This window comes from Arabidopsis lyrata (genome assembly GCF_000004255.2).
Source record: "Arabidopsis lyrata subsp. lyrata unplaced genomic scaffold ARALYscaffold_1, whole genome shotgun sequence".
NCBI classification, from domain to species: domain Eukaryota; kingdom Viridiplantae; phylum Streptophyta; class Magnoliopsida; order Brassicales; family Brassicaceae; genus Arabidopsis; species Arabidopsis lyrata.
The window spans coordinates 29,561,192-29,584,383 of NW_003302555.1; the positions used below are offsets into that span (position 1 = coordinate 29,561,192).

At 38.6% G+C, this 23,192-nt stretch overlaps 8 protein-coding genes, 1 long non-coding RNA gene and 1 pseudogene across 12 annotated transcripts in view; 8 read left to right on the plus strand and 2 right to left on the minus strand.

Moving 5' to 3' along the window:
• LOC9330596 overlaps window positions 1-2,861 on the minus strand; it is a 5,460-nt gene extending 2,599 nt beyond the window's left edge. Inside the window, exon 1 of the mRNA XM_002894489.2 lies at window positions 2,739-2,861. Within this exon, the coding sequence (XP_002894535.1) occupies window positions 2,739-2,831 (93 nt within the window). The 5' untranslated portion in view covers window positions 2,832-2,861. The remainder of the gene's footprint in view (window positions 1-2,738) is intronic.
• Window positions 2,862-3,213: 352 nt separating this feature from the next.
• LOC110224932 lies at window positions 3,214-5,209 on the plus strand. Its single transcript, XR_002329387.1, has 4 exons — window positions 3,214-3,333; window positions 3,981-4,029; window positions 4,117-4,251; window positions 4,354-5,209. It is a non-coding gene; the product is annotated as an uncharacterized LOC110224932 (long non-coding RNA).
• On the minus strand, window positions 4,897-7,206 carry LOC9330598 (cysteine synthase 2). Its single transcript, XM_002894491.2, has 6 exons — window positions 6,927-7,206; window positions 6,751-6,825; window positions 6,435-6,578; window positions 5,945-6,334; window positions 5,604-5,839; window positions 4,897-5,512 (listed from the first exon to the last, which is right to left on the minus strand). The coding sequence occupies exons 1-6, from the start codon at window positions 7,122-7,124 to the stop codon at window positions 5,290-5,292; spliced, it is 1,266 nt and encodes a 421-aa protein (XP_002894537.1). The 5' UTR covers window positions 7,125-7,206; the 3' UTR covers window positions 4,897-5,289.
• Window positions 7,207-7,211: 5 nt separating this feature from the next.
• Window positions 7,212-8,751, plus strand: LOC9330599 (pentatricopeptide repeat-containing protein At1g55890, mitochondrial). Its single transcript, XM_021012816.1, has one exon. It carries the CDS (start codon window positions 7,327-7,329, stop codon window positions 8,512-8,514), a length of 1,188 nt encoding a protein of 395 aa, XP_020868475.1. The 5' UTR covers window positions 7,212-7,326; the 3' UTR covers window positions 8,515-8,751.
• A 148-nt stretch (window positions 8,752-8,899) lies between these two features.
• On the plus strand, window positions 8,900-11,539 carry LOC9327921 (mitochondrial import inner membrane translocase subunit TIM50). The gene is made up of 10 exons (XM_021012141.1): window positions 8,900-9,314; window positions 9,510-9,607; window positions 9,828-9,864; window positions 9,951-10,012; window positions 10,105-10,218; window positions 10,386-10,490; window positions 10,574-10,672; window positions 10,765-10,921; window positions 11,017-11,119; window positions 11,210-11,539. The coding sequence occupies exons 1-10, from the start codon at window positions 9,005-9,007 to the stop codon at window positions 11,253-11,255; spliced, it is 1,131 nt and encodes a 376-aa protein (XP_020867800.1). The 5' UTR covers window positions 8,900-9,004; the 3' UTR covers window positions 11,256-11,539.
• A 241-nt stretch (window positions 11,540-11,780) lies between these two features.
• Window positions 11,781-13,208, plus strand: LOC9327922 (zinc transporter 11). Its single transcript, XM_002891814.2, has 2 exons — window positions 11,781-12,463; window positions 12,548-13,208. Exons 1-2 carry the CDS (start codon window positions 11,995-11,997, stop codon window positions 13,060-13,062), a joined length of 984 nt encoding a protein of 327 aa, XP_002891860.1. The 5' UTR covers window positions 11,781-11,994; the 3' UTR covers window positions 13,063-13,208.
• Window positions 13,209-13,292: 84 nt separating this feature from the next.
• Window positions 13,293-16,504, plus strand: LOC9327923. Of its 4 annotated transcripts, none has more exons than XR_002329299.1 (5): window positions 13,293-13,628; window positions 13,825-14,020; window positions 14,326-14,985; window positions 15,074-15,744; window positions 16,259-16,504. XR_002329299.1 is itself a non-coding variant. In XM_002891815.2 (4 exons), the coding sequence occupies exons 1-4, from the start codon at window positions 13,471-13,473 to the stop codon at window positions 15,263-15,265; spliced, it is 1,206 nt and encodes a 401-aa protein (XP_002891861.1). In that variant the 5' UTR covers window positions 13,293-13,470; the 3' UTR covers window positions 15,266-16,128. The 4 variants fall into 4 exon arrangements, 1 of the variants encoding a protein (XP_002891861.1); XR_002329300.1 differs by having other exon boundaries at window positions 16,288-16,504; XR_002329301.1 differs by lacking the exon at window positions 16,259-16,504 and adding an exon at window positions 15,880-16,128.
• Window positions 16,505-17,771: 1,267 nt separating this feature from the next.
• LOC9327924 (serine acetyltransferase 1, chloroplastic) lies at window positions 17,772-18,968 on the plus strand. Its single transcript, XM_021012152.1, has one exon. It carries the CDS (start codon window positions 17,857-17,859, stop codon window positions 18,799-18,801), a length of 945 nt encoding a protein of 314 aa, XP_020867811.1. The 5' UTR covers window positions 17,772-17,856; the 3' UTR covers window positions 18,802-18,968.
• A 136-nt stretch (window positions 18,969-19,104) lies between these two features.
• Window positions 19,105-20,819, plus strand: LOC9327925 (annotated as a pseudogene).
• A 331-nt stretch (window positions 20,820-21,150) lies between these two features.
• Window positions 21,151-23,192, plus strand: part of LOC9327926 (DUF21 domain-containing protein At1g55930, chloroplastic) — a 3,553-nt gene continuing 1,511 nt past the window's right edge. Inside the window, exons 1-7 of the mRNA XM_021012154.1 lie at window positions 21,151-22,061; window positions 22,198-22,295; window positions 22,379-22,472; window positions 22,544-22,621; window positions 22,705-22,808; window positions 22,915-22,996; window positions 23,070-23,187. Of these exons, the coding sequence (XP_020867813.1) occupies window positions 21,510-22,061; window positions 22,198-22,295; window positions 22,379-22,472; window positions 22,544-22,621; window positions 22,705-22,808; window positions 22,915-22,996; window positions 23,070-23,187 (1,126 nt within the window). The 5' untranslated portion in view covers window positions 21,151-21,509. The remainder of the gene's footprint in view (window positions 22,062-22,197; window positions 22,296-22,378; window positions 22,473-22,543; window positions 22,622-22,704; window positions 22,809-22,914; window positions 22,997-23,069; window positions 23,188-23,192) is intronic.

Here is a 23,192-nt window from a genome sequence, read left to right on the forward strand (position 1 = left end):
TGCGTTCTCACCTCCATTTTATTCCAAAATCTCCGAAGTTAATCTCAACATACTCGGATCACTACCAATTTCACTACCTGTTTCACTACCTTGTTTACCCACTTCCAACTTCTGGTTTCATCGAACACTACGTCCCTGCTTTACTACAACTTTGCGGGTTGATGGATCAAGTAGCCGGTACGCTTTTGAACCTGGTTCAGTTCCCAGGTGGACTAACATTCGTGTTCTGTCATCCAATTTCTTCAGATTTGCAGCTTCTGATTTTGCGTAGCCGATACATCCAAAAATTCGCAGGTGCTCCACGTTTGGCTTTTTTCCCTTAAAGACCTCATATGGTGTTTGATTAACCAAAGTTCTTGTCGCAATTCGATTTATAAGGTAAGTGGCATGTCTCACAGCTTCTCCCCATAGATAGTTTGGTATAGACATGTGTTTTAAGATACTTCTTGTCATCTCCATCAACGTTCTGTTACGTCTCTCTACTACTCCATTTTGTTGCGGTGAATATGGTGCAGTCAAGTGCCTTTTTATACTTGTGTCATCACAAAACTTTTGAAACTCATGAGATGTGAATTCTCCTCCCCTGTCAGTTCGAAAAGTTTTGATAGAGTTCCCAGTTTCTTGTTCTACCAAGGCCTTGAATCTCTTGAATCTTTCAAATGCATCACTCTTCTCCTTTAAAAGTAATGTCCACATATACCTGGAGTAGTCGTCGATTAACACGAATATGTATCTGTTTTGGGCAGTTGTGGTGGGTGTAATTGGTCCACAAAGATCACCGTGAACTAGCTCCAGTGTATTAGTAGCACGATAAGAGGTAGCTTGAGGAAACGTTCTCCTTGTTTGTTTTCCAAGCAGACACGATGCACATGTTTCCTTTTCAACAGAGAAGCTTGGCATTCCGGTGACTAGCTCCTTCTTCACCATTGATTTCATGGTTTCAAGGCCAACATGGCCAAGTCTCGCATGCCATTTAGCTGAGTCATTTAACGCCGTTATCTGGAGACATCGTGTGGCTTCTACTTCCATGAGCACCTTGTATAACCGATTCTTTGATCGACTTGCTTTTACCAAAAGCTTCCCGTCTTTATCATTCACCACTAGACTCTCTCCTTTCATCTTGACTTCGCAGCCTGCTTCTGTGACCTGTCCTAGGCTGATGATATTGCTTCGCAGATCTGGTATAAAGTATACATCCGCCAATACCTTGCGTTCTCCATCTCTGCTTACAAATAGAATCGAGCCTTTTCCTTTTATATCTATTCTAGAATCATCACCAAATCTCACTTTTCCCGTAATTGTCTCATCAATCTTAGAAAAATACTCTCGATTCCCTGACATATGGTTACTTGCTCCATTGTCTAAGTACCATACGTTAAATCCATCAGATTGGGCCTCAAAAACACTTGTCTTGATGTTCTGCTCATTGAGATACACTACTTCGTTCACCATTAGCTTTTCACCTTCTTGTGTATCATCACCTTCATTCTCATAAGCTTCTTGAAGTTTGAGCAGCCTATCCGGACAATTTGATGCAAAATGTCCAGTCTTATCACATCTGTAGCAGATCACTTTTGTTTGATCTCTTCCTCCTCCATTTTGATAGTTTCCGTAGCGGCCACGTCCCCTTCCTCCTTGAAAGAAACGTCCTCCTCTACCACGTCCTCTTCCTGAGTTAAAGCTTCCATGATAGGGTTGTGAATCCGAGTTAACAAACATGAGTTTCCCTTGATCTTCTTGTTGATTTTCTTCTTCATCACAAGTTCTATCTTCATATGTTTTCATCCTTCCTACAATATCCTCAAAGCTAGTTTTATTAAGATCCAGGACTTGCTCCAAGGCTGCGATGATGTGAATAAATCTTTTTCTTGGTAAACTGTTAAGAAACTTCTTCACGAGTTTTGGAGTTTCGATGTTTACTCCCAACGCTGCAGATTTTGTGACTATCTCCGAGAGTTTACCAGAGAAAGCATCAATTGTGTCAGTGTCTTTCATCTTTATCCTTTCGAATTCAGCCATCAAGGTTTGTAACCTTGCTTCCTTGACTCTCTCAGCCCCTACATGTCTTGATTTGATAGAATCCCAAACTTGCTTTGCATCTCCTAAGTCGCCAACTTGCAGGATAAGTACTTCTGGTATGGATTGGAATAACAAAGCCCTAGCTATGTCATGTTTCTCTTCATCAGTAGATCCCGGATCAATGGTCTCCCACACTTTATGCACCTTGAGTGTTGCTCGCATACGCATGACCCAAACTGTATAGTTCGTGTCATTGAGCATGGGGCATTTAATTGATGAGGAAGAACCACCATCCTTCGGCTTCACGGGAACCACCTCTCCCATGATTCTGTTTCACTACGTATGTCACCTCTCTTGGTGTATGCGTAGGGTTTAAGTTTCAAAACTTTGACGATGTTATCAACACTAGAAAGCTTAATTCAAAAGTTTATGCTCTGATACCAATTATTGAATTAAGAACTAGGTTAAGAACACAAGATTAAAAAGACTTCTCTCTTATTCCTTTAGAAACTTACTCAAAACTAAAGGTCTTACAAATCTCTTAATCTCTCTTATGGAATACCACAACCTAGGCATCTCATATATATAGCAAAACCCTTTTCCTTTTCCTAACACACTTAGGAATTGGATAATTTCATTTATTCTAGATAACTCCTAGAATATTACATATTTATCTTTAGCTTATTTCTCAAGCTTTCTTCAAACTTATCTCAACAGACCTCATGTAGATCTGCTGGTATGTATCTTGCGGTGCATGATTCAACCAAAAGGAAGAGGAGGAAAAGGGTGGAAATTTTTATGGCCATAGACATATCGTTTGAGACCAATTTAAGGCTTTTAAGTTTTTGAATGATGGTGTTCAAAAAAAAAAAAAAAAAAAAAAAAAAAAGAAGTGTTTGAATGATGGTAGAAGTTTGTGTTTATTATATATAAATAGTGGTTGTTCAATTGGGATTAGGCTTACAACTTTTGTGACCAATTAAATTTGGCCAACTCATTTAGTACTTATTAAAACATGAAAAAAAACAGATATATAAATCTTTAATTAAAAATAATAATTGCAAGGATAACGACGGCCGGGATTTTGATATTTGCACAAAAAAATCCAAACTTCTACAGAAAAACGAATTAACACAAAAAAATCAGAACCATTCCAATCTCGATTTAGTCTCGATTTTTAACACAAAAAAAAAATAATAATAATTATCAGAAAAAGTTCATATTTTTCATAATCAAAGAGAGAGACGAGTGTTTTTTGTGAAATGAAACTCAGGGAGACATAAAAGTTTGCATCTTGAATAGATATATTAAGAGGTTATGTTGCATTTCATCTCAACACTCTCGTCCTACTTGTCTAGCATTTCTCTCTGTTTCAAGCTTCCATTTTTAAGACTTGTTGAGCTCGTTATCTCCTCTCTTCAATAAACTTGTAGTGAACTCTCTTTTTAATACGTCTCCTGGTTGGACCTTTTTGATCTACAATTTTTCTTAGAAGTTGGTTTTCGTTTTGTTACATGAGCACTGATTAGTTAATTATTTTAGAATATCAGATAAATGGCGGCTCATTGAATTCTCTTATTGGACCAATGCTTAATTGTTCAGCTATTCAACGTTCACTAGCACAAACTCAAAATGATAAGTGTGGCTAGAGAGGAGATTAAAGGGGAAACCATTTTGGGATGTCACTAGCAGAAGCTCGAGTCCACTTTGAGACTGAGATAACATGTCACCACAATTTAAAAAATTTCACGAAGCAAAGTGGGTTTGGACTTGAAAAGAAATAGCTTGAGGCTAAGTTTAGTGAGTGTAGAGCTTGATTGTTTCTTTGAAATCTAAATCTGAAAGGAAAGAGAACAATTGCATTATAAAGTCTGTCAATAGTTGTTGTTGCAGTAGCCTCTTAAAACTTCAACCTCAAAGTTTCTTTCTAATCTGTTATATTTCTTTTTAAACTCTGGCAGGCACTCTGTCTGAACAAAGATGAGCGACCAAGGTCCACCTACCATTAGGGTAAGTGACAACATAACTACATACACTATGTTTAGCAATGTTTACTACTAACAGAAATACTTATATATGTGTGTACTGCAAGTTCAGCATACCTACAGAAGTTTATGATTTCTTTGCGTACATTCCTGGGTACGATCATATCGTCCAAACCTGATGATGCTCAGATCGAAATCGTCGATGGTGGAAAGACTTCATATGCTAGCTTGGTGGAAAAACCACACGGTAGTATTATATATATATATATACTGTTCTAAAATAATCAATAGTTGTGTACAAATTAAATATTTGGGTTACTAATAGTCGTAATGTTTTATTTGGTTTTAGGTCGTGTCAGACTCTGTGAAGGGCACTAACTGGAAAAAATACATGGGCTGGATAAGAGACCAAGGACCTCATAGTGACATCTCTTTACTAAACCAATGTTTCTATTTTGTTATCTTGAATATTTGACTGAAAGTTTTCTCATCACTTTCAATATTTTTTTTGGCAGATACTTGCTGGGCTATAGTGGTTGATTAGTGCACTAAGATTCATTTTAAAATATGATGCAACATACACTGATTATTCTGCTCAGTATCTGGTAGATTATGCTGACCAATCAAAGGGATTAATGGCAAACCACTCAAGAAAAGGGCATTATTGTTATACACACTCTATAGCGAAAGGCTTAGAGTTTGTAAAGCATGGAGGGATACCATTGGCAAAACATTGCAAGTACGTAGGTTGTAAGAAAGCCGACCGCTTATCGTCCACCAAAGGATCATTCTCATCGCTTCGGTACAACGACGAAGGTCTTCCGTAGATGACGCAATTGACTCCATTCCTTGCCATTATTGGGATCATCAAGACTTAATTCTGTTAATTGTATATTGAATGATTTGGATATATATATGTTTATCAAGACTTTTGAGTTTTCCAGTCGAATGCATTGAACACAGACAAGATCTAATAGGTACAAAAACAAAATCTGATTACATGTTTCCCATAATCTTTGTAAGGGACCCCATTAGGTCGGAACTTGTAGACAATTGAGAAGACAGGTGTAAGATGCAGTTATGGGAGTTTCAGAGGTCAGACACATGCATTGTTGCTTTGACTTTCTTCCGTTGACTCTAGACATAGTTGTTGTCTTCTAATCTGGAGTCTTACAAAGAATAAATCCCCCTAATCTAAAAAAAAATCAACAAATTCTAACAAAACCGCTGCAGAGTGCAGATCCAGGCTTGATTGATCTGAAGCTATTGTAACAGATAGGTAGTTTCACTTTATGCCGAGGAACTCTAACCCGATAGCGGTTGGACTCAACCCGTATCGATCCAAGTACTTAGGGTCGTGAAACTTACTTAGATGTCGCATTCCGCTATCACAAAGAATGGTGACAATTGTGTGACCAGGACCAAGGGTTTGAGCCACCCTCACTGCTCCAACACAGTTCATAGCCGAGGAGCTTCCAACAAAGAGCCCATCATTTTTCAGAAGAAACCTGGGAACAAAAATTAAGAAAGATATCAAAACCGCAACTTTTACGAAATCTTTATCACTACTCTCTAAAACATATAAAGAATGAGCACTACCTCGACATCTCCACCGCTTCTTTGTCAGTGCCACGAAAACCACCGTCAAGTTTTGCCATCAGGAAGTTTTTAGTAAGCCTGTTGATTCCGATCCCTTCTGTTATTGTATCAAATGGGTTCTTTAGTCGGCGCCCTTCAGCTTCTTCTCTTGTGTACATCACTCCCCGTGTTACTTTATTGTACAGACCAGATCCAGGAGGATCGATCAGAAAGCATTTAACTCTTTCGTTCTTATCCTGTTTAAAACACACAAGAAATGTATGAGCTCTTTTTTTGCTTATAACATACACGAATTACTCATTCATACATTTGTGATTAGTCTAAGGCCTGATTAAGCCTACCTGAAGAAACCTTGAAACGCCAGCTAAAGTACCGCCTGTCCCCGCAGCAGCAACAAAGGCATCAATGTTACCCTGAGTCTGGTGCCAGATTTCAGGGCCAGTACCTTCATAATGAGCCCTATAATTAGCTAAGTTTTCAAATTGATCTGCAAAGAAGCCACCGGTAACTGAATCTGAGAATAAGAAACACTCTTTCTCTTCCTCAACCGTGCAGCCATTAGTTTTCTCCTGGTGTATGCCATTTGTTTCGCTCCCTAGTCTTCTCTTTGATGCTAACTCGTTTGCTTCGTCAGCACGTCGCCTCGCAATGTTGACATAGTGATCCTTGTGAGTTATTGACACTGGCCTCACCCTCTCAACAGTAGCTCCAAGGGCTTCAATTATTTGAGACTAAAATAAGTCCAACACCATACAAATTTGAGCATATGTATAACGCATACAAGAGAATGTGTATCATCATCAACAATTCAACATATTTAAAAGATATAACCTTTTCAATAGCAGCATCATCAGGTAAAACAACATGACATTTACACCCGTATGCCGGAGCAACTGTAGCAAGGCTAATGGCGGTACTTCCTGCACTACCCTCAGTTACAATTCCTCCCGGGAATAGCTTACCAGATTCCAAAGCCTAAACAAAGAAACAAAAAGAAAATTAGGGCTCTTGGACTTGCTTCTCAATTAACCGCAAACCTGGCTTTCTAACTAATTAGCTGAGAGCAGGACACAATCTAAGAACTTAAAATTGAAACCTTTACTATGTTTCAGGAGAGAATATGGAAAATTTCGAGCTAGTCGTATACCTCTTGAATGATCTTCAAAGCAACTCTATCTTTAACACTACCTCCTGGATTCAAAAACTCGCATTTCCCAAGAATCTGAACACCAGACGAAACAAATAGAATAAAAATTACATCTTTAAACTCATAAGTTACACAATCAGATCAAACCGAAAATAGAAAAGAACATCGAGAAAAACCTCACATCCAGTAGCCTCAGAGAGGCTATTGATACGAATCAGAGGAGTATTGCCAATGGCATCAACAAGCCCGTTTCTCATACTCAACTTGTCCTTCCTCTTCTTCTTCTTCTCGGCGAGACGGAAGAAACTGTAAGAAGAAAGCATCAGCAACGCCGCCGCTGCAACAACAGCGCCAGTCATATTAACAGGCGCCATTGAAGCTAAGCTCGTCTTCTCCGTAAATTTAGGTCGTCGGCAAAACAACAATCTTTCTATTATTTTAATTCTACTCCCCAATATTTCCTTTAATTAAAGATACGGCACTAATCTTTTTAAATTTTCAATTGCATCCTCTTTTGATTTGTTCTTAAAACCCGTCTCCTGAAATGTGAAACCCTTTGCTCTCAGTCCCAAAACGATGTCGTCTCTATCTCGCGTTCTCCGTGGCACCTTCAACATTTCCACGATCCGCCGTTTTTCCTCCGCCGCCACCGTAACGACGGCAGTCAGTGCCGCAATCTCGCCACCTCAAAATTCACTTACCAGTATCGTAAATGGCGAACGAAACCCACAAAGGATCGTTGAGAAGTTCAAGAAGGCATGTGAGTCGGAGCGGTTCCGGAATAACATAGCCGTTTACGATAGAACCGTGCGCCGTCTCGTCGCAGCAAAGAGATTACACTTTGTCGAAGAGATTTTGGAGGAGCAGAAGAAGTACCGCGACATGTCAAAAGAGGGATTCGCGGCGAGGATCATTTCTCTGTATGGAAAAGCCGGCATGTTTGAAAATGCCCAGAAGGTGTTCGACGAAATGCCTGATAGAAACTGCAAAAGGTCAGTCTTGTCCTTCAATGCCTTGCTTAGTGCATATGGGCTTTCCAAGAAATTCGATGTGGTTGAACAACTTTTCAATGAGTTACCGGGGAAGTTATCAATCAAACCAGATATTGTATCTTACAATACTTTGATCAAGGCATTGTGTGAGAAGGATTCTTTACCTGAAGCTGTTGCATTACTTGATGAGTTTGAGAACAAAGGTTTGAAACCTGATATAGTCACATTCAACACACTTTTACTGTCGTCGTATTTGAAGGGACAGTTTGAGCTAGGGGAAGAGATATGGGCTAAATTGGTGGAGAAGAATGTACCGATAGACATCAGGACTTATAATGCTCGGTTGCTTGGATTAGCCAGCGAGGTGAAATCAAAAGAGCTAGTAAGTCTCTTTGAAGAACTGAAAGCTAGTGGGATCAAACCTGATGTTTTCAGCTTCAATGCTATGATTAGAGGATCTATCAACCAAGGAAAAATGGACGAAGCTGAATCATGGTACAAAGAAATAGTGAAGCACGGTTATCGTCCTGATAAAGCTACCTTTGCTTTATTGCTTCCTGCAATGTGTAAAGCAGGTGACTTTGAGTTTGCGATTGAGCTCTTCAAGGAGACATTCAGTAAGCGGTATCTTGTGGGTCAAACAACGTTGCAGCAGTTAGTTGATGAATTGGTGAAAGGGTCCAAGAGAGAAGAAGCTGAGGAGATTGTGGAGATTGCAAAGACCAATGATTTCTTAAAGTTGAAGCTAATTTTGCCGTCCCAGGAAGAGTAAGTGGTTCATTTGCTACTCTCTCACTAGTGTCTTGCTACATTGTGTGAGAAGAGCCCTTAAGCTATATGTATTTGCGGATGTTGCCCAGTTTGTGGCTTTTCTATTTGTTTGAACTTTCCTCTCTATGTAGTTCTGTTCTGTTATTTGAGTCTGACGAAAAAAAACGGCATGTAGTCGAGGGTTCTGCAGAAGAAACGCTACACATTTAATAAAGTTTGGTTATTTTGGATTTTTTTTTATAAATGAAAATCTTGGTAAACAAGTAAAAAGGTAAAAAATACAAAAATATCGGTGACGTGGACAAAAATATCGGAGTAGAAATAAACCGACTAACAAACAGTGGATAAGAGACTTAAAAGGAGGCCATAAAACCTGTTTCCAAACAGTCCAATTTGTTTATTTATTTTCCTTTTTTCTCCGATCAATTCAAAACCCTACTTCAACCCTTGCTGCGACAGAGAGCTTTCTGGAGAAAACGCCGAAATCGGAAATGGCGTCTATTGTTCTTCGATCTCGCCTGTTGCCAAGATTAACAAAGCTCAGATCTCGTAATCTGAGATGTTTCTCTGCGGAAGCATCTTCTTCCAATTCTTCATCTAGGTATCCGGGAGTCACCTCTACCCAGTCGATGTTTTCTGATTTTCCACCGCCAAATCAGCCGCCACCTCCTCCTCCTCCTCCGGTGGAAGCTTCGGCCGCGGCAGCGACGGGGAAGGAGCGAAAAGGTCTTAAGTATCTTGGTTACACACTCCTCTGGGCACTCACTGGTGCTACCGCTGCTACTGGTTACGCAAGTTATGGTATGTGCTTCAATTCCTTTGATTACTATTTTCGATCGGCCTTGCAAAGTTGATCTTGCTGGGGAATGCGAGTAAAAAATGTGTTGTTGCTTACTTAGTCGTGGCATTGCATTCGCCTTTTGAATTCAGTGTTCTTCACTTGGTAGTGTTGACTCCTTTTTAGCTCTGATTATACTTGTTTGTTTCGTTATGCAGCTTACACAATAGATGAAGTGAATGAAAAGACTAAGGCGTTCCGAGAATCAGCTAAGAAGACACCAGTTATTAAGTCTTCTGGCATTGATGTGATTGATGTGAGTAAGCTTTGTTTGATAACATTGAGTCGATGTCAAATTAATGTTGATCATAACCATTGTTTCTGTATTGACTAGTTGACTTTCTTTAGTCACTGGCTTTCAAATGTGTATCTCAAATACTACTTAACTCGTGTACTGCCATGTTTCTCTGCTTTTAAGGGATTGTTTATAAGCAAGCTTCTCTGAATTAATACTTTATATACTCATCTCTCTGCAGAAATATCAAACTAAGTTGTATTCTGCTGCGTTGACAGGTACAGTTTCCATTCGCCTCTGTCATCATACCTAATACTATTGTCTTTAATTAAGTATACAATTGGTTTGCTTGAATTATCATCAGGTTCTGCTAAAGCCATTGATAAGTATTTGGAGCTTAGGGAAATTGTGGAGGAACAAGTGAAAGTACGTCCTTTCACCGAGAGACACAACATTGCTTTTTCTTGCATCTTTTTTTTTCCGTAGATTATTCTTATTTTCTGTCCGGTTCCTTATAGGGCTTCACGGAACCTCTCTCGGAAAAGCTACTTCCGGATCTGCACCCCTCAGAACAGCATGTCTTCACTCTAGTTCTTGATTTGAATGAGACCCTGCTTTACACTGACTGGAAGGTAACTCTGTCATTGATTTACTGATCATCAAAAACTTGCATCATAGATGACTCAGAGTATCTATAGTATCTATGTTATGAAACAAAGCAGTCCTGGCGAACTGATTTGTTTTCTTAAGTAACGCTGTATTTAACTTTTTCTGACTTTTCATTTACAAAAATGTTTAGCGAGAAAGAGGGTGGAGGACATTCAAAAGACCAGGTGTCGATGCGTTCTTGGAGCATCTTGGGAAATTCTATGAGATTGTCGTGTATTCTGACCAGATGGATATGGTAAAGTCCCAATTTTTTTTAATTTTTTTTTCCTTGTAATATCATAGTAATGTGTCTACTAACACTTGTTTCATTGTTTCTAGTACGTACTTCCGGTCTGCGAGAAATTAGACCCAAATAACTACATACGTTATAGGCTAGGAAGAGGCGCTACTAAATATGAAAATGGAAAGCACTATAGGGTATGTAAGCAGCTAGCTTATCTCATCAAAGCGTACTTTCTCACTTGCCAGAGTAACTATTTCTCAACTAACTATTAAAATTCCTGCTGCAGGATCTGTCAAAGCTGAACAGAGATCCAAGGAAGATTCTGTTTGTTAGCGCAAATGCCTTTGAATCAACCCTTCAACCAGAAAATAGCGTGCCAATCAAGCCTTACAAACTAGAAGCTGATGACACGGCCCTAGTTGACCTGATACCCTTCCTGGAATGTAAGTACTGTGAACTGCGGGATAAGTTCTATTCCAGTCTCCTGAACTGCCTTTATCGATGTTGTTTGGTTGATTTTCCTGTTTGGGTTATTCAGATGTTGCACGTAACAGTCCAACGGACATCAGACCGGTTCTGGCCTCTTTCGAGAGAAAAGATGTTGCTAAAGAGTTCATTGACAGGTCCATAGAGTATCAAAAGTGAGTCAATCAGAGCTTTTTCTTTACCCAATCGTGTCGATGCAAAATCTGTTGGTAGTGTCCCACTAAGACTGTTATATCTCTATGCAGGCGAAAGCAACAACAACAGGGACAAGGCCGATTCTGGAGGCGTTAAAGGATCTAATATTTATGTATAGCGAGAGACAATTATATCACCATTGATGCTGCACACCATAAAATAGGAACATGATCTACCGTTCTTCGCTATGGATTTTTAGGTATAATTCGAATTAAAATGGTGTCTTTCTCATCAAAGAGTTGTTATGTTTACCCAATTTTCCTGTTCTCTTCTCTCTGCTATACATAGAAAATTTTTCTATGAGAACTAAAAAGAAAAATATCATATGGAAGGTTCATTTTTCGCTGTCTAACAAATACATTTTTTTCTGATTTATTTTTTACTAATAAGTTTAACAAATGATTTATGATTTTTCACTTTGAGATTTGTTGAAACGTCTATTAGTATGTATTGTTAAAAAAAGAGTAATTTACCTTTTCTAGTACGCTAATATCTGTCATCTTCAATGCGTGTCTTAAGGTGCAATGTCAGGTCTACAATTAGGTCTATCAACGCATCTATGAAAATTAGATGATTCAGTTTGCAATAAACCATATTTTTCTTGTTAATTCGAACAAAATAGGGTCCAAGTCTAACAACCAATTATAAAAGTTCCTTCACCTGTAATACTACTTTTCAATGTGTAGTAATCAACCAACCAAAAACCATAAATTTATTGTAGTACAAAACAAAACTCCATGACTTTTTTAGTACAACTCTTAAACACCACTTATATATTACACGACATATCTCTTAACTTCGAATCACAGACACACAAACCCACTAAACATTCAAAATGTCTCGTCCTCTTGTCTTCTTCTTCTTCCTCTTTCTTGTCTTGGTCGTCCCTTGTCTCTCCCATGGAACCGGAGGAGATCACGACGACGATGAGGCTCCGCACGTTGAGAGTTCCGATCTCAAATCTAAATCCTTAATCTCTGTCAAGATCGCATGTCTTGTCATCATCTTTGTCCTCACGTTTATCAGCGGCGTCTCTCCTTATTTCTTGAAATGGAGTCAAGGGTTCTTGGTTCTTGGAACACAATTCGCCGGAGGAGTGTTTCTTGCAACCGCCTTGATGCATTTCTTGTCTGATGCTGATGAGACGTTTCGTGATTTGTTGACGGCGGAAGGAGAGTCGGAACTATCTCCGGCTTACCCATTTGCTTACATGTTGGCTTGTGCTGGTTTTATGTTAACCATGCTTGCTGATTCTGTCATCGCTCATATCTACTTAAGGACCCAAAACGATTTGGAGCTTCAAGGTACCAAAAGTTTCTGACTTGTGAATCCCAATCGAGAATTAGAAACGTTCGTGTTGAAAGTTTGGTGCTTTATTTTCATTTCAGGAGAAGACAAATCGAATCAGACGTCAGCAACAACTGAAACATCGATTGGAGATAGCATTCTATTGATCGTAGCTCTCTGTTTTCACTCTGTCTTCGAAGGCATAGCTATTGGTATCTCAGAGACTAAATCAGATGCTTGGAGAGCTCTATGGACAATAACACTCCACAAGATATTTGCAGCGATTGCAATGGGAATTGCTCTTCTCCGTATGATCCCTGACCGTCCTTTGTTCTCATCAATCACTTATTCTTTCGCATTCGCCATCTCGAGCCCAATTGGTGTTGCGATTGGAATAGTAATCGATGCAACGACTCAAGGATCGATCGCGGATTGGATTTTCGCAGTGTCGATGAGCTTGGCCTGTGGGGTATTTGTGTATGTCTCGGTGAACCATTTGTTGGCAAAAGGGTATCGACCAAACAAGAAGGTTCATGTGGATGAGCCTAGTTATAAGTTTTTGGCTGTGTTGTTTGGAGTTGTTGTCATTGCCATTGTTATGATATGGGACACTTGAAAACACACAAAAATTGTCCCAAAATACAGATTAGATGTTTCTGGTTTGTAAAGAAAGGTTGTTGATTTTGAATGTTTTTAGTATGTAGCAATCCTCGTTTTGTAGCATCAAAGATAACACCAATAAGAGATGTTTCTTTATTTTCTTGTTCGATTTATGTAAACGGTGCGGAATATAGATGGGCTTATAATTGTTTAATTGGGCTTGTAGTGGGCTTGTAGGTATTGTTATTGGCTTACATGAATAATTTTGTGTTTGTCTTGTCCCGCCACTCTCTCTCTGGAAGACCAAAATGTTTCACATTTTCAAAATCCCATTTTTGTTGCATCGAAGATCGGGAAGGTCAGAATTGTTTGGGTTTTTGAATCGAATTTGAGATTTTTGAAGGTGGGCATCTGTGAAATTGTGATGAATTTGGGAGATTTGAACAAGGTCTGGGAAATAAAGGCTTTGAAGAAGAAACCTAGAGCAGATGAAGCGAGGAAGATTCTGGAGAAGGTAGCTAATCAGGTTCAGCCGATTATGACTAGACGAAAATGGCGTGTCAAGCTTCTCTCTGAATTCTGGTAATTTAATGGGTTTTTGTCAATTCGTCTATGTATTATCATTAAAAAGCTTCTCTCTTTTTCTCTGCAATTTATTGTTTCCTTTGGTCCAGATTATTTGGATAAAGCTTTAAATCGATAAGTGGTTGTGGAAGAATGATTGAAAGTATTGATTTTTTAGGGTTCATGATGTTTGTTCTTGATTTCGAAATTGCAGCCCAAAAAATCCAATGCTTTTAGGGGTGAATGTAAATAGAGGCGTGCAAGTGAAATTGAGGCTTCGAAGGGTAAACCATGATGGAGAATTCTTATCGTATCATGAAATTCTCGACACCATGCTCCACGAGCTTTGCCACAATGCGCATGGTCCTCACAATGCAAATTTCTATAAGCTTTGGGATGAACTTCGAAAGGTAGCTCGATTTTGATGCTTATTTGACTACCTGCATCATTGATGCTAATGTTTAGAAAGTTAACGTATATTTTGAACTTAAAGAAATGTGATCCGTATTGGTATAACTAGTAGTATAGTTCAGTGTTCCTCTTACTTGAATTCTCTTACCATCATGGATTATTGTGATGAATCAGTTACAAATGTTTCTTATCTAGGGGATATCATTGTGTTGGTTATTGCAGAAAAATGATTTGAAATTTTGGCTACTTTTCCTGTTACATCACCAGTGCTTCATTTGTGTTTAACTAATTCTATTACGTTTAGGAATGCGAGGAGTTGATGTCAAAGGGTATAACAGGGACAGGACAGGGGTTTGATATTCCTGGGAAGCGTTTGGGTGGACTTTCTCGTCAGCCTCCTCTATCATCTCTCCGAGCAACTGCAGCTACAGCAGCAGAAAAAAGAGTGTGTGCGGGAACTCTTTTACCTTCAGGACCTCATCGTCTTGGTGGTGATAGCAGCATTATGTCAGATCTTAGTCCAATTCAGGCTGCTGCAATGGCTGCAGAAAGGCGTTTACTTGATGATATTTGGTGTGGTTCCCAATCCACAGAGGCTTTAGAAGACGAAGAGAGTGATAGTGACACATGTAAGGAACCCGTTTCCATCAGGGAAACTTGTATGAGCATGAATGCTAAGTCTGTAAAAAGATGTAATAGCTTGTCCAATGCCAATTCTTGCCCTCCATCTTCCAGTCTTCAAGGGGGATCAGACGTCATTGATTTGACTGAGGAATCTTTTGAACCAAGATGTGCTAAAAGAAACTGTAGCCCAGGTGATCAGGGTCCTTCTTGTGCCAAAGATGTACCGAACTCTGGTTTCACGAAGTCATCGATTACTTTGCCATCGACGAGTTACAATGCAAACCAAAGCAGAGAAGAATCCACAATGTGGGAGTGTGCAGAATGCACCTTATTGAACCCCGTAAGTCTTCCTTAGAGAGTGTTTAAACTGGAAGCTTCTTGTTATCGTTATAACGTTTTTCATTATCTGTCTTGTTTTCTCGCACCAGTCATTGGCTCCAATATGTGAGCTATGCACTGCCACAAAGCCAAAGGAAAAGGAGATGAAGCACAAAGTCTGGTCTTGCAAATTCTGCACGCTTGAAAACGAGGTGAAGTTAGAGAAATGTGAGGCGTGTGGTCAGTGGAGATACTCGTATGGAGCACCATTGTCGACTGGTGCTCCTAATGTCGGCACTTGAGGGTATAAGTAAGGACTAAGAGTCAGCCATTTTTGGTAGCCAATGAACAAGATTCTCCAAAATCTGTGAACTGAGTCCAGACTAAGGCTTGTGGCTGCGTTATGTTATGTAGAGTAGAAGGCTTTTTAACTTTATTAGGTGAAAAGAGTATTTAGATTTTGCAAACTCTCAAACAAAATTAGATGAGTAAATGCAATGATGAGAAGATACAGAAAAGCTTTTTTGTCCTTTGAATAACGATTTTTGAGGAAGCTGGATGAAAAAGATTCTTCGTTGGTATTTTGATGGTGGTTTGTAATTCTGACGTTGTGGGCTTCTTGTTCTACACAGAGGGTCTCTTTGTTCTCGTTGCTTCCATCTTCTATCTATGGCGGTTTCAGTTTCTGGTCCTGTAAACACTCGTTTCTATCTACCAAGTCCTGAGACCTTAGAACCATTGCCTGAAGTTAATTGAGAAACTCGTCTCTGAGACTTCCGAGGTACGCTCTTCTTTTTAACCATTCTCAGAGCCTGTTTGTTTGATTTCGAAAATGATATACTTTTTGTTAAACCTGCTTTGCGGAATCTTTAGCTTACCTGATAGAAATGTGTTTTTCTTCTATCCTTGGTGTTAGATCAAGCTGTCTGAACTTCCCAGTTAGGCCTATATTTGAGGTTTTTGGCTGCTCTTGTGAACAATCATTTACGTACACTGTGTGTGTGTCTGTGTTAGAGTGTTGCAGCAATAGAATGTTGATGAATATGAGTTTCTCTAAAGACTAACTCTGAAGTAGATAGTACCTTCATTCTGAAGTATATATGCATGTTTTGTTTCTGGTCATAGTGTGCATTAAATGGGATGGTTGTCAAGATCTTTTGACTAACTCTTTGTATATTCGCCTTTGCTTTGGTTTGATAAATCTCTTATACTCAATCTGTAATTGCGGAATCGCCACATCGGAAACTGTGTTTTAAGTTTAAGGTTCAATATAGATTCAGTCACCAAATCAAAAGCTGACGATCATATCGGGTGCCTCTAATAGGGGACTCATGCAAGCAGATAGTTGACGCCATTAAGCCTCAGGCTCAATCTTAGCTCCTCATGTACTACTAAAGTTCCAGACTATTGGTCTCCTCTTCCAATTTTATTATTTGTAAATGACAACAGAATTTTTGTTGGGCCAATTTGATATATTCTTTGTGAACCAAATCAAATTCTATAACTGAATAGTATAACATAAGGATTTTGTGTTTTCATGATCTTGAAGAGCCAAATCTACTTGACTACTGGTTGAAAATTGAAAAGAAAACCCTATTATGGGACAATGAAAAGGAAAGGTTGGTCCTCAAACAATGGACACCACTATTTTACTGCCATTTTAAAAATATATATATTATTCTTTTTGATTTGTTGTTGTTGTTTTCGGATGTCAAACACCCAAAATTCCAACTAGATAACTTATTTGCAGTAAGAATAACGGATAATTTTATTTATTTGAATCCATCCATCAACATAGAAGTGTGCACAAAGGACAAAGTAGAATAGAGGCAAATGACCATGTCACGTAATCTACGTTGTCCAATTGGATAATTTGATTATCATAAAAAAGTACTACAAATTTCATTATTGAGTACTAGTGAATAGAGATATCTTCAACCATAAATGTAGCTTTCCTAATTCTTACGCTAAAAGAAAAGATGTATACAAATGGAGTGGGTAGAGTATGACTAACAAACAGTCAATAACACGTAGTTATAAAATTATTATTGTGGAAAAAAGTTCCAAGTTAAATCAAATTAATCATGTATTAACATTAGATTATTAGAGAGTGAAAATATGATTAGATTAAGACAACCTTGAAGATAGGGAGCCTTCACAGTCAAAGGGCGACGGCTTCACGTAACTTTAGACTTATGTCATTACAAACGTCACCTTTCTTTGTAACCTCATTTTGGCAACTTTAATCATTTACAAAATGATCCAATTTTCTTGATTTTTTTTCCCCATTAGTTAGGAAATTATAACCATTTTATTAGAAGTTCCTTCTACTTCTACTTCTCCATGTTGGGTTTTTGGGATTCCCTAGATACAACCCAACAAAATAAAATTTATATTTCATATCTATACAAAATAGCTAGATAATATATTTTAAAAAAAAAAATTTAAGTAGTTGATGTTACTGTTATGCAAAAGTTGGTGGCACAAAAAACATGTGATGGCTGATGAGCCTTAGATGTGTAATAGATAAGCAGACTAATCATGCAAAAATAAAAACAAAAATTGTAAACATCGTTTGTCTTGTCATAGTATTAACTAACACATATTTTCATAATTAATACTAGTAGGATACAAACAAAATTTAAAACATAAAAAAAATCATTTCCAAGATAAAATTGTTAATTGTAAAGAAAAATGTAGTTACCTCCTTCATTACCTCCTTAATCTTCAGAAAAAATGTATATTAAAGAAGAATAAAATGTAATTACTTTGAGATTTTTTTGGGGTCAGAGTCAAAGGTCGCCGCCATCTCTCTCTTTGTATATAAAGCTATGTTCATCTTCTTCACTCAACAATCATTCTCTCTTCTCTTCCTTTACTCAAATTCCAAACCATGGCAACATGCATCGACGCATGCCGAACCGGAACTACCCAAGACGATGATTCCCGGTTCTGTTGCATCAAGAATTTCTTCCGACCCGGTTTCTCTCTAAACCGGAAGATCCACCACACACAAATCGACGACGACGATGATGTCTGGATCAAGATCCTTGAAGAAGCCAAATCCGATGTAGAACAAGAACCCATTTTGTCAAACTACTACTACGCTTCCATCACATCTCATCGATCTTTAGATTCTGCTTTAGCTCACATCCTCTCCGTAAAGCTCAGCAATTTAAACCTCCCAAGCAACACACTCTTCGAATTGTTCATCAGTGTTTTAGAAGAAAGCCCTGAGATTATCGAAGCTACGAAGCAAGATCTTATAGCTGTTAAAGAAAGAGACCCAGCTTGTATAAGCTACGTTCACTGCTTCTTGGGTTTCAAAGGCTTCCTCGCTTGTCAAGCTCATCGAATAGCTCATAAGCTCTGGAAACAGAAGAGAAAAATCGTAGCTTTATTGATCCAAAACAGAGTATCGGAAGCTTTCGCCGTCGATATTCATCCCGGAGCGAAGATCGGAAAAGGGATTCTTTTAGACCATGCGACGGGGGTGGTGATTGGAGAGACGGCGGTGGTTGGAGACAATGTTTCGATTCTACACGGCGTGACGTTGGGAGGAACAGGGAAACAGAGTGGTGATCGGCATCCGAAGATAGGTGATGGAGTGTTGATTGGAGCTGGGACTTGTATATTGGGGAATATAACAATTGGTGAGGGAGCTAAGATTGGATCAGGGTCGGTGGTGGTTAAGGATGTGCCGCCGCGTACGACGGCGGTTGGAAATCCGGCGAGATTGATTGGTGGGAAAGAGAATCCGAGAAAACATGAGAAGATTCCTTGTCTGACTATGGACCAAACATCGTATTTAACCGAATGGTCTGATTATGTGATTTAATTCACAAGTGTATGTTTTTTTCTTTCTTTCTTTCTTGTAACTAATGATGATGAATTAAGTCCTTATGGATTTGTTAATAACATGGATTGTAAGTTGGGCCTTAAGTGGACTGTTAAATGGGCCATGTAACAACAACCTCACCCCAAGCAATTAATACGGTTTTGGTCGCCCGGAGTCATGCAAGGTTGGGAAATTGGAAAAGAGAGAAGACGAAAGGACTGAGGCAGAGAGAGAATCATACTAATGATGACATTCTGTTTCCCTAAGTCCATTATTAAGTGTTTTGATTTCAATGGCTTTTGATATTTCTTCTCGCCTATAAATCTCAAACTAAGAGAGCACTTTCATTTCATCCAAATCTTAGTTTCAATTTTAGGAGAAAGCAGCAAAAGTCGAGTTGTCTTCGTGAAGACAAGTATTGATACTCGTCTGGGACTTCTCCTTGACAGTGATGATAGTGTATCTGCTTTCAGAGGTGAGTCTTAATCTCTTCCGTTTTTTAGTTTGGTAATTTTTTTTTGTAACTAAACTCATGTTTATTGTTGTTTGTTTGTTATACAGAAAAAATCTGCAAGGAACATGAACAGTGTTTCCCAAGTGTTGGAAGCATTACTGTCTCTGCTTTGAAGGTAAACAATGTTTTCTTCATACAAACTGCATTTTTTTTTTTGTTTAAGCAACAACAAATTATAAAGGAAGGGTTGGTTTTTGTTTTGCAGGTTAAATATGGTGGTCAATTTTATCACGTGGCTGATTTAATGATTTTGAACAATGTTTTCCAAAGCATAAGTGACAACCACTCGTTTCTATTTGTTGATGTCTTGAGGGTTGAGGAGAAGGGTATTATGCTGACTGGAAAAGCTTCTTTTTCAAGCCCTAAGCTACTTGAGATAGAGACCAATGATATGACGGTTAAGGAAGCTCCGGTAACCCAAGCTGGTGATAAGAAAAGTAGAAAGAGGAAACATAAAACTTTAGATAGCGCGCATGCCAACCAAAGTCGTAAGAAATGCTCTCTTGGTGACCAGTCAAGTGGTAAAGGAGAGGTTCCAACTGGAACAATAGGCAAAGGTAACCTTCGTTTTTTTTTTCTTTCTCTATTATGGTCTATGTAATATATTGTTGATGTTATTGGAGAGAGTGTTAGTTGTGTTACCTTTGATTGTATAATCTATATTAAGTCATTGAAAGTGGCTATGTGATCAATTAAAGTTTTAGTTTAATTCTGTTATTGAGACCTTGAAAAGGGAGAAAAAAGTGCTGCTACGGTTGACCAAGAGAAGGATCTTGCACTTGTGGATGATGAGAACGAGAGTCACAAAGATGATGTTTGTTTAGGAGCAATAGTGCAAGGTAAACTTTATTTTGTGATTACTGCTAACGTTGCTGATTTTCATTTCTAGATGTTAGCCCTTGATTAGCTCCAAGTGCTGCAAATGATATTTTATCTGCTGAATTATTAGACTTTAATCAATCTGCCGATGTTGAGAACGAAGGACTCAACAAAGATGGTGGTGATGGAACTTGGGAATCTTTACCAAACCAGAGAGGAGACAAGCCGGTGACCAATATCGTTGTATTAATGGCGCCTGCAGTTCCAAACAGTAATTTCAGTTCTTTGTTTCATATTCATTTTCTTTTCTATAATCATATGTAACGGGCTGAGGGACGTTTCTATTAACTTGTGAGTTTCTGAATCTGTGTAGAGAAGGACAATGGTGGAAAAGATGCTGATGAGGCTACTACATCTGTGAAGGTTGCTAAGAAAGGAAGGGCAAAGAAAGACAAGCAGGAGAAATGTGGAAAAAGTTGTTTCTTCAAGTAAGAAGTCAAGGAAGAAACAGTCTTCGGAGGAGGCTTAAGTATTTGTCATCTGAGATATTAAAAAATGCTCTGCTATGAGCATCATTGTTGTCATTTCTGTCTTTTTTTTTTCTACATGCCACTGAACATTGATGCTTTTCCCAGTTTCAAGTAACTAATTATTTCCGACATAAATTTATTTGTTTCGTTCTTTATCAAACACAAGAATAATTCTCTTTCGGTGAGAGATAAGAGAGAGATTCGAATTTGTCAAAGGTGAATCACTGAGAAAAAGCTTCTCGTCCCCCTTTTGCTTAAGCCGTCGATAACGTCTAAGGCAAGAAATTGAGTTATTTGAATAGGAATCGTAATCGATTTTCAAGATTCACCATGGCATTAGTAGCTCGCGATGTCGAAGCTAGAGAGGCTTAGTGAATAAAGAAAAGCAGAGAAGCGAGAGGAGCTGAGAATAGAAGAGACAAGGGAAGAGATGAAAACAGATTCACCAGAGAATAATATTTGTATCAAGAATTCAAGGTTTTTCAATCTTTTTGGATTGGGATAATGTACCAAAGGAAACCGGGTTAAGGGTACCAAACCAATTGAATAGTTTACAAAAAAAAAAAAAAAAGCTGAACCGGTCTGGTATGACTCAACGGCGCATAAGGGTATTATTGTCATTTTTCACTATCTCTCTGTCACCTGCTCGACGCCGCCTTTCTTCTTCTCTGCAAACATTTCTCACGAGTCCCAACTCCGATATTCGTAACTCTCAGTTTCATCGGTGTTTCGATCAATAGCTAAATCTCCTTTTGGCGTATTAAGTTATACACTCCTCAGTACTCAAGAATTATAAAGAGGAGAAGAAATTGGTATACTCTATCGCCGGAGACATTTCTATTCATATGGAACTTGATTTATCTGTTCTAGGTCGTTCTTTCATTGCCACCAGGAGGAACTCAAGTCTCACGCGACTATGTATCCAAAGTTCGAATTTTTCACTAAGACTTCTTCAGAGAAACAAGCAGCGCCCACTCTGTATCTTGACTAATCTCTCAAGTTCCAGTTTTATTAGATTCCGAAAGGGATGTGACTTTAGCCATAGAAATCAGTTTGTTGTGTTGAGTGCGACTGAAGATCATGTGGGTAGTAGTCAGAAACATTCCGATTCCAGCGAAAAACTCGATTCGATTAGGATTTTGCTGAAACGGGGAATCGTATTAGGGGCAGTGGTGTGTGGAGTTTTGTTGTATGGATGTGGTAAAGTATTAGCATCAACAAATGTGGTGGATGTGGCTTTTAGTAAGAGTGTATTGTTGTTGAAGAATGCTTGGCCAAAAACTTCTCAGGTTCTTAAGGTTCTTAGAGAGCAAGGTCTAATATTAGCTGTGCTTCTCGGTTTATCAGCATTCTTCTCCATGGCAGAGACTTCCATCACCACTCTCTGGCCGTGGAAGGTAATAAATAAGTCCTCTCCTGGATTTAGTAATGCCAATGATGATAAGCTGTTCCGAAATGCATTGTTTTTACTTTTCATGGTCTTGTCTTTTGGATGGTTCTTTATATGTGGTAGTGTTATGTGTTTTGTATCAGGTGCGCGAGTTGGCTGAAAAAGAGCCTGAAAATGGCGTTTTCAGGATGCTCCGTAGTGATGTTACCAGATTCTTGACAACCATACTTATTGGAACAACGTAATGCTTTCTTTTTCCTTGAATATTGGAATGTTGTTTTTTGAATGTTTGCTTGTCTCTTAAAATTATTGGTTGTTATTTAGTGTTGTGAATATTGCGGCGACTGCCTTGGTCACTAAAGCGGCAACAGCTATTTTTGGTGAAGCTGGTGTTAGTGCAGCCACAGGAGTGATGACGGTACATATAAATTTTACTTGTTACTCTTGACTGAGATAGAGATAGTAGTTTTGAGTCGTGAATGATTATAGGTAGTCATATTACTCCTGACTGAAATAACTCCAAAAAGTGTAGCGGTTCACAATGCTCAAGAGGTTGCAAGGATTGTGGTACGTTTAAATTAGTTATCATCAGCAAATGCTCACATGATAAAAGAAATAGTCTGATTCATGTTGACTTACTATGCATCTAGGTCAGACCAGTGGCTTGGCTTTCCTTGATATTATATCCTGTTGGAAGAGTAGTGACATATCTTTCGATGGGAATTCTGAAAATTCTTGGTTTGAAAGGACGGAGGTATGCATCAAATTAGAGTTGTCTGTCCAAATCAAAATATATATTTGTGCTTGTTGAAAGAGAGTTAATGCAACTTACCTATAGTCTATTTTTCTATTTGTGCCAGTGAGCCATATGTTACTGAAGATGAATTGAAACTAATGCTACGCGGAGCAGAATTAAGTGGAGCTATAGAAGAGGAAGAGCAGGTATGAGTTTGTTATATATGGATTTGGACTCTTTACCATAGACTTGTGATAATTCAAATGATACATGTTGCAGGATATGATTGAAAATGTGTTAGAGATAAAGGATACGCATGTTCGAGAGGTGATGACTCCTCTTGTTGATGTAGTTGCAATAGATGGCAGCGGCAGCCTGGTTGATACGAGACCACAGAGTTCG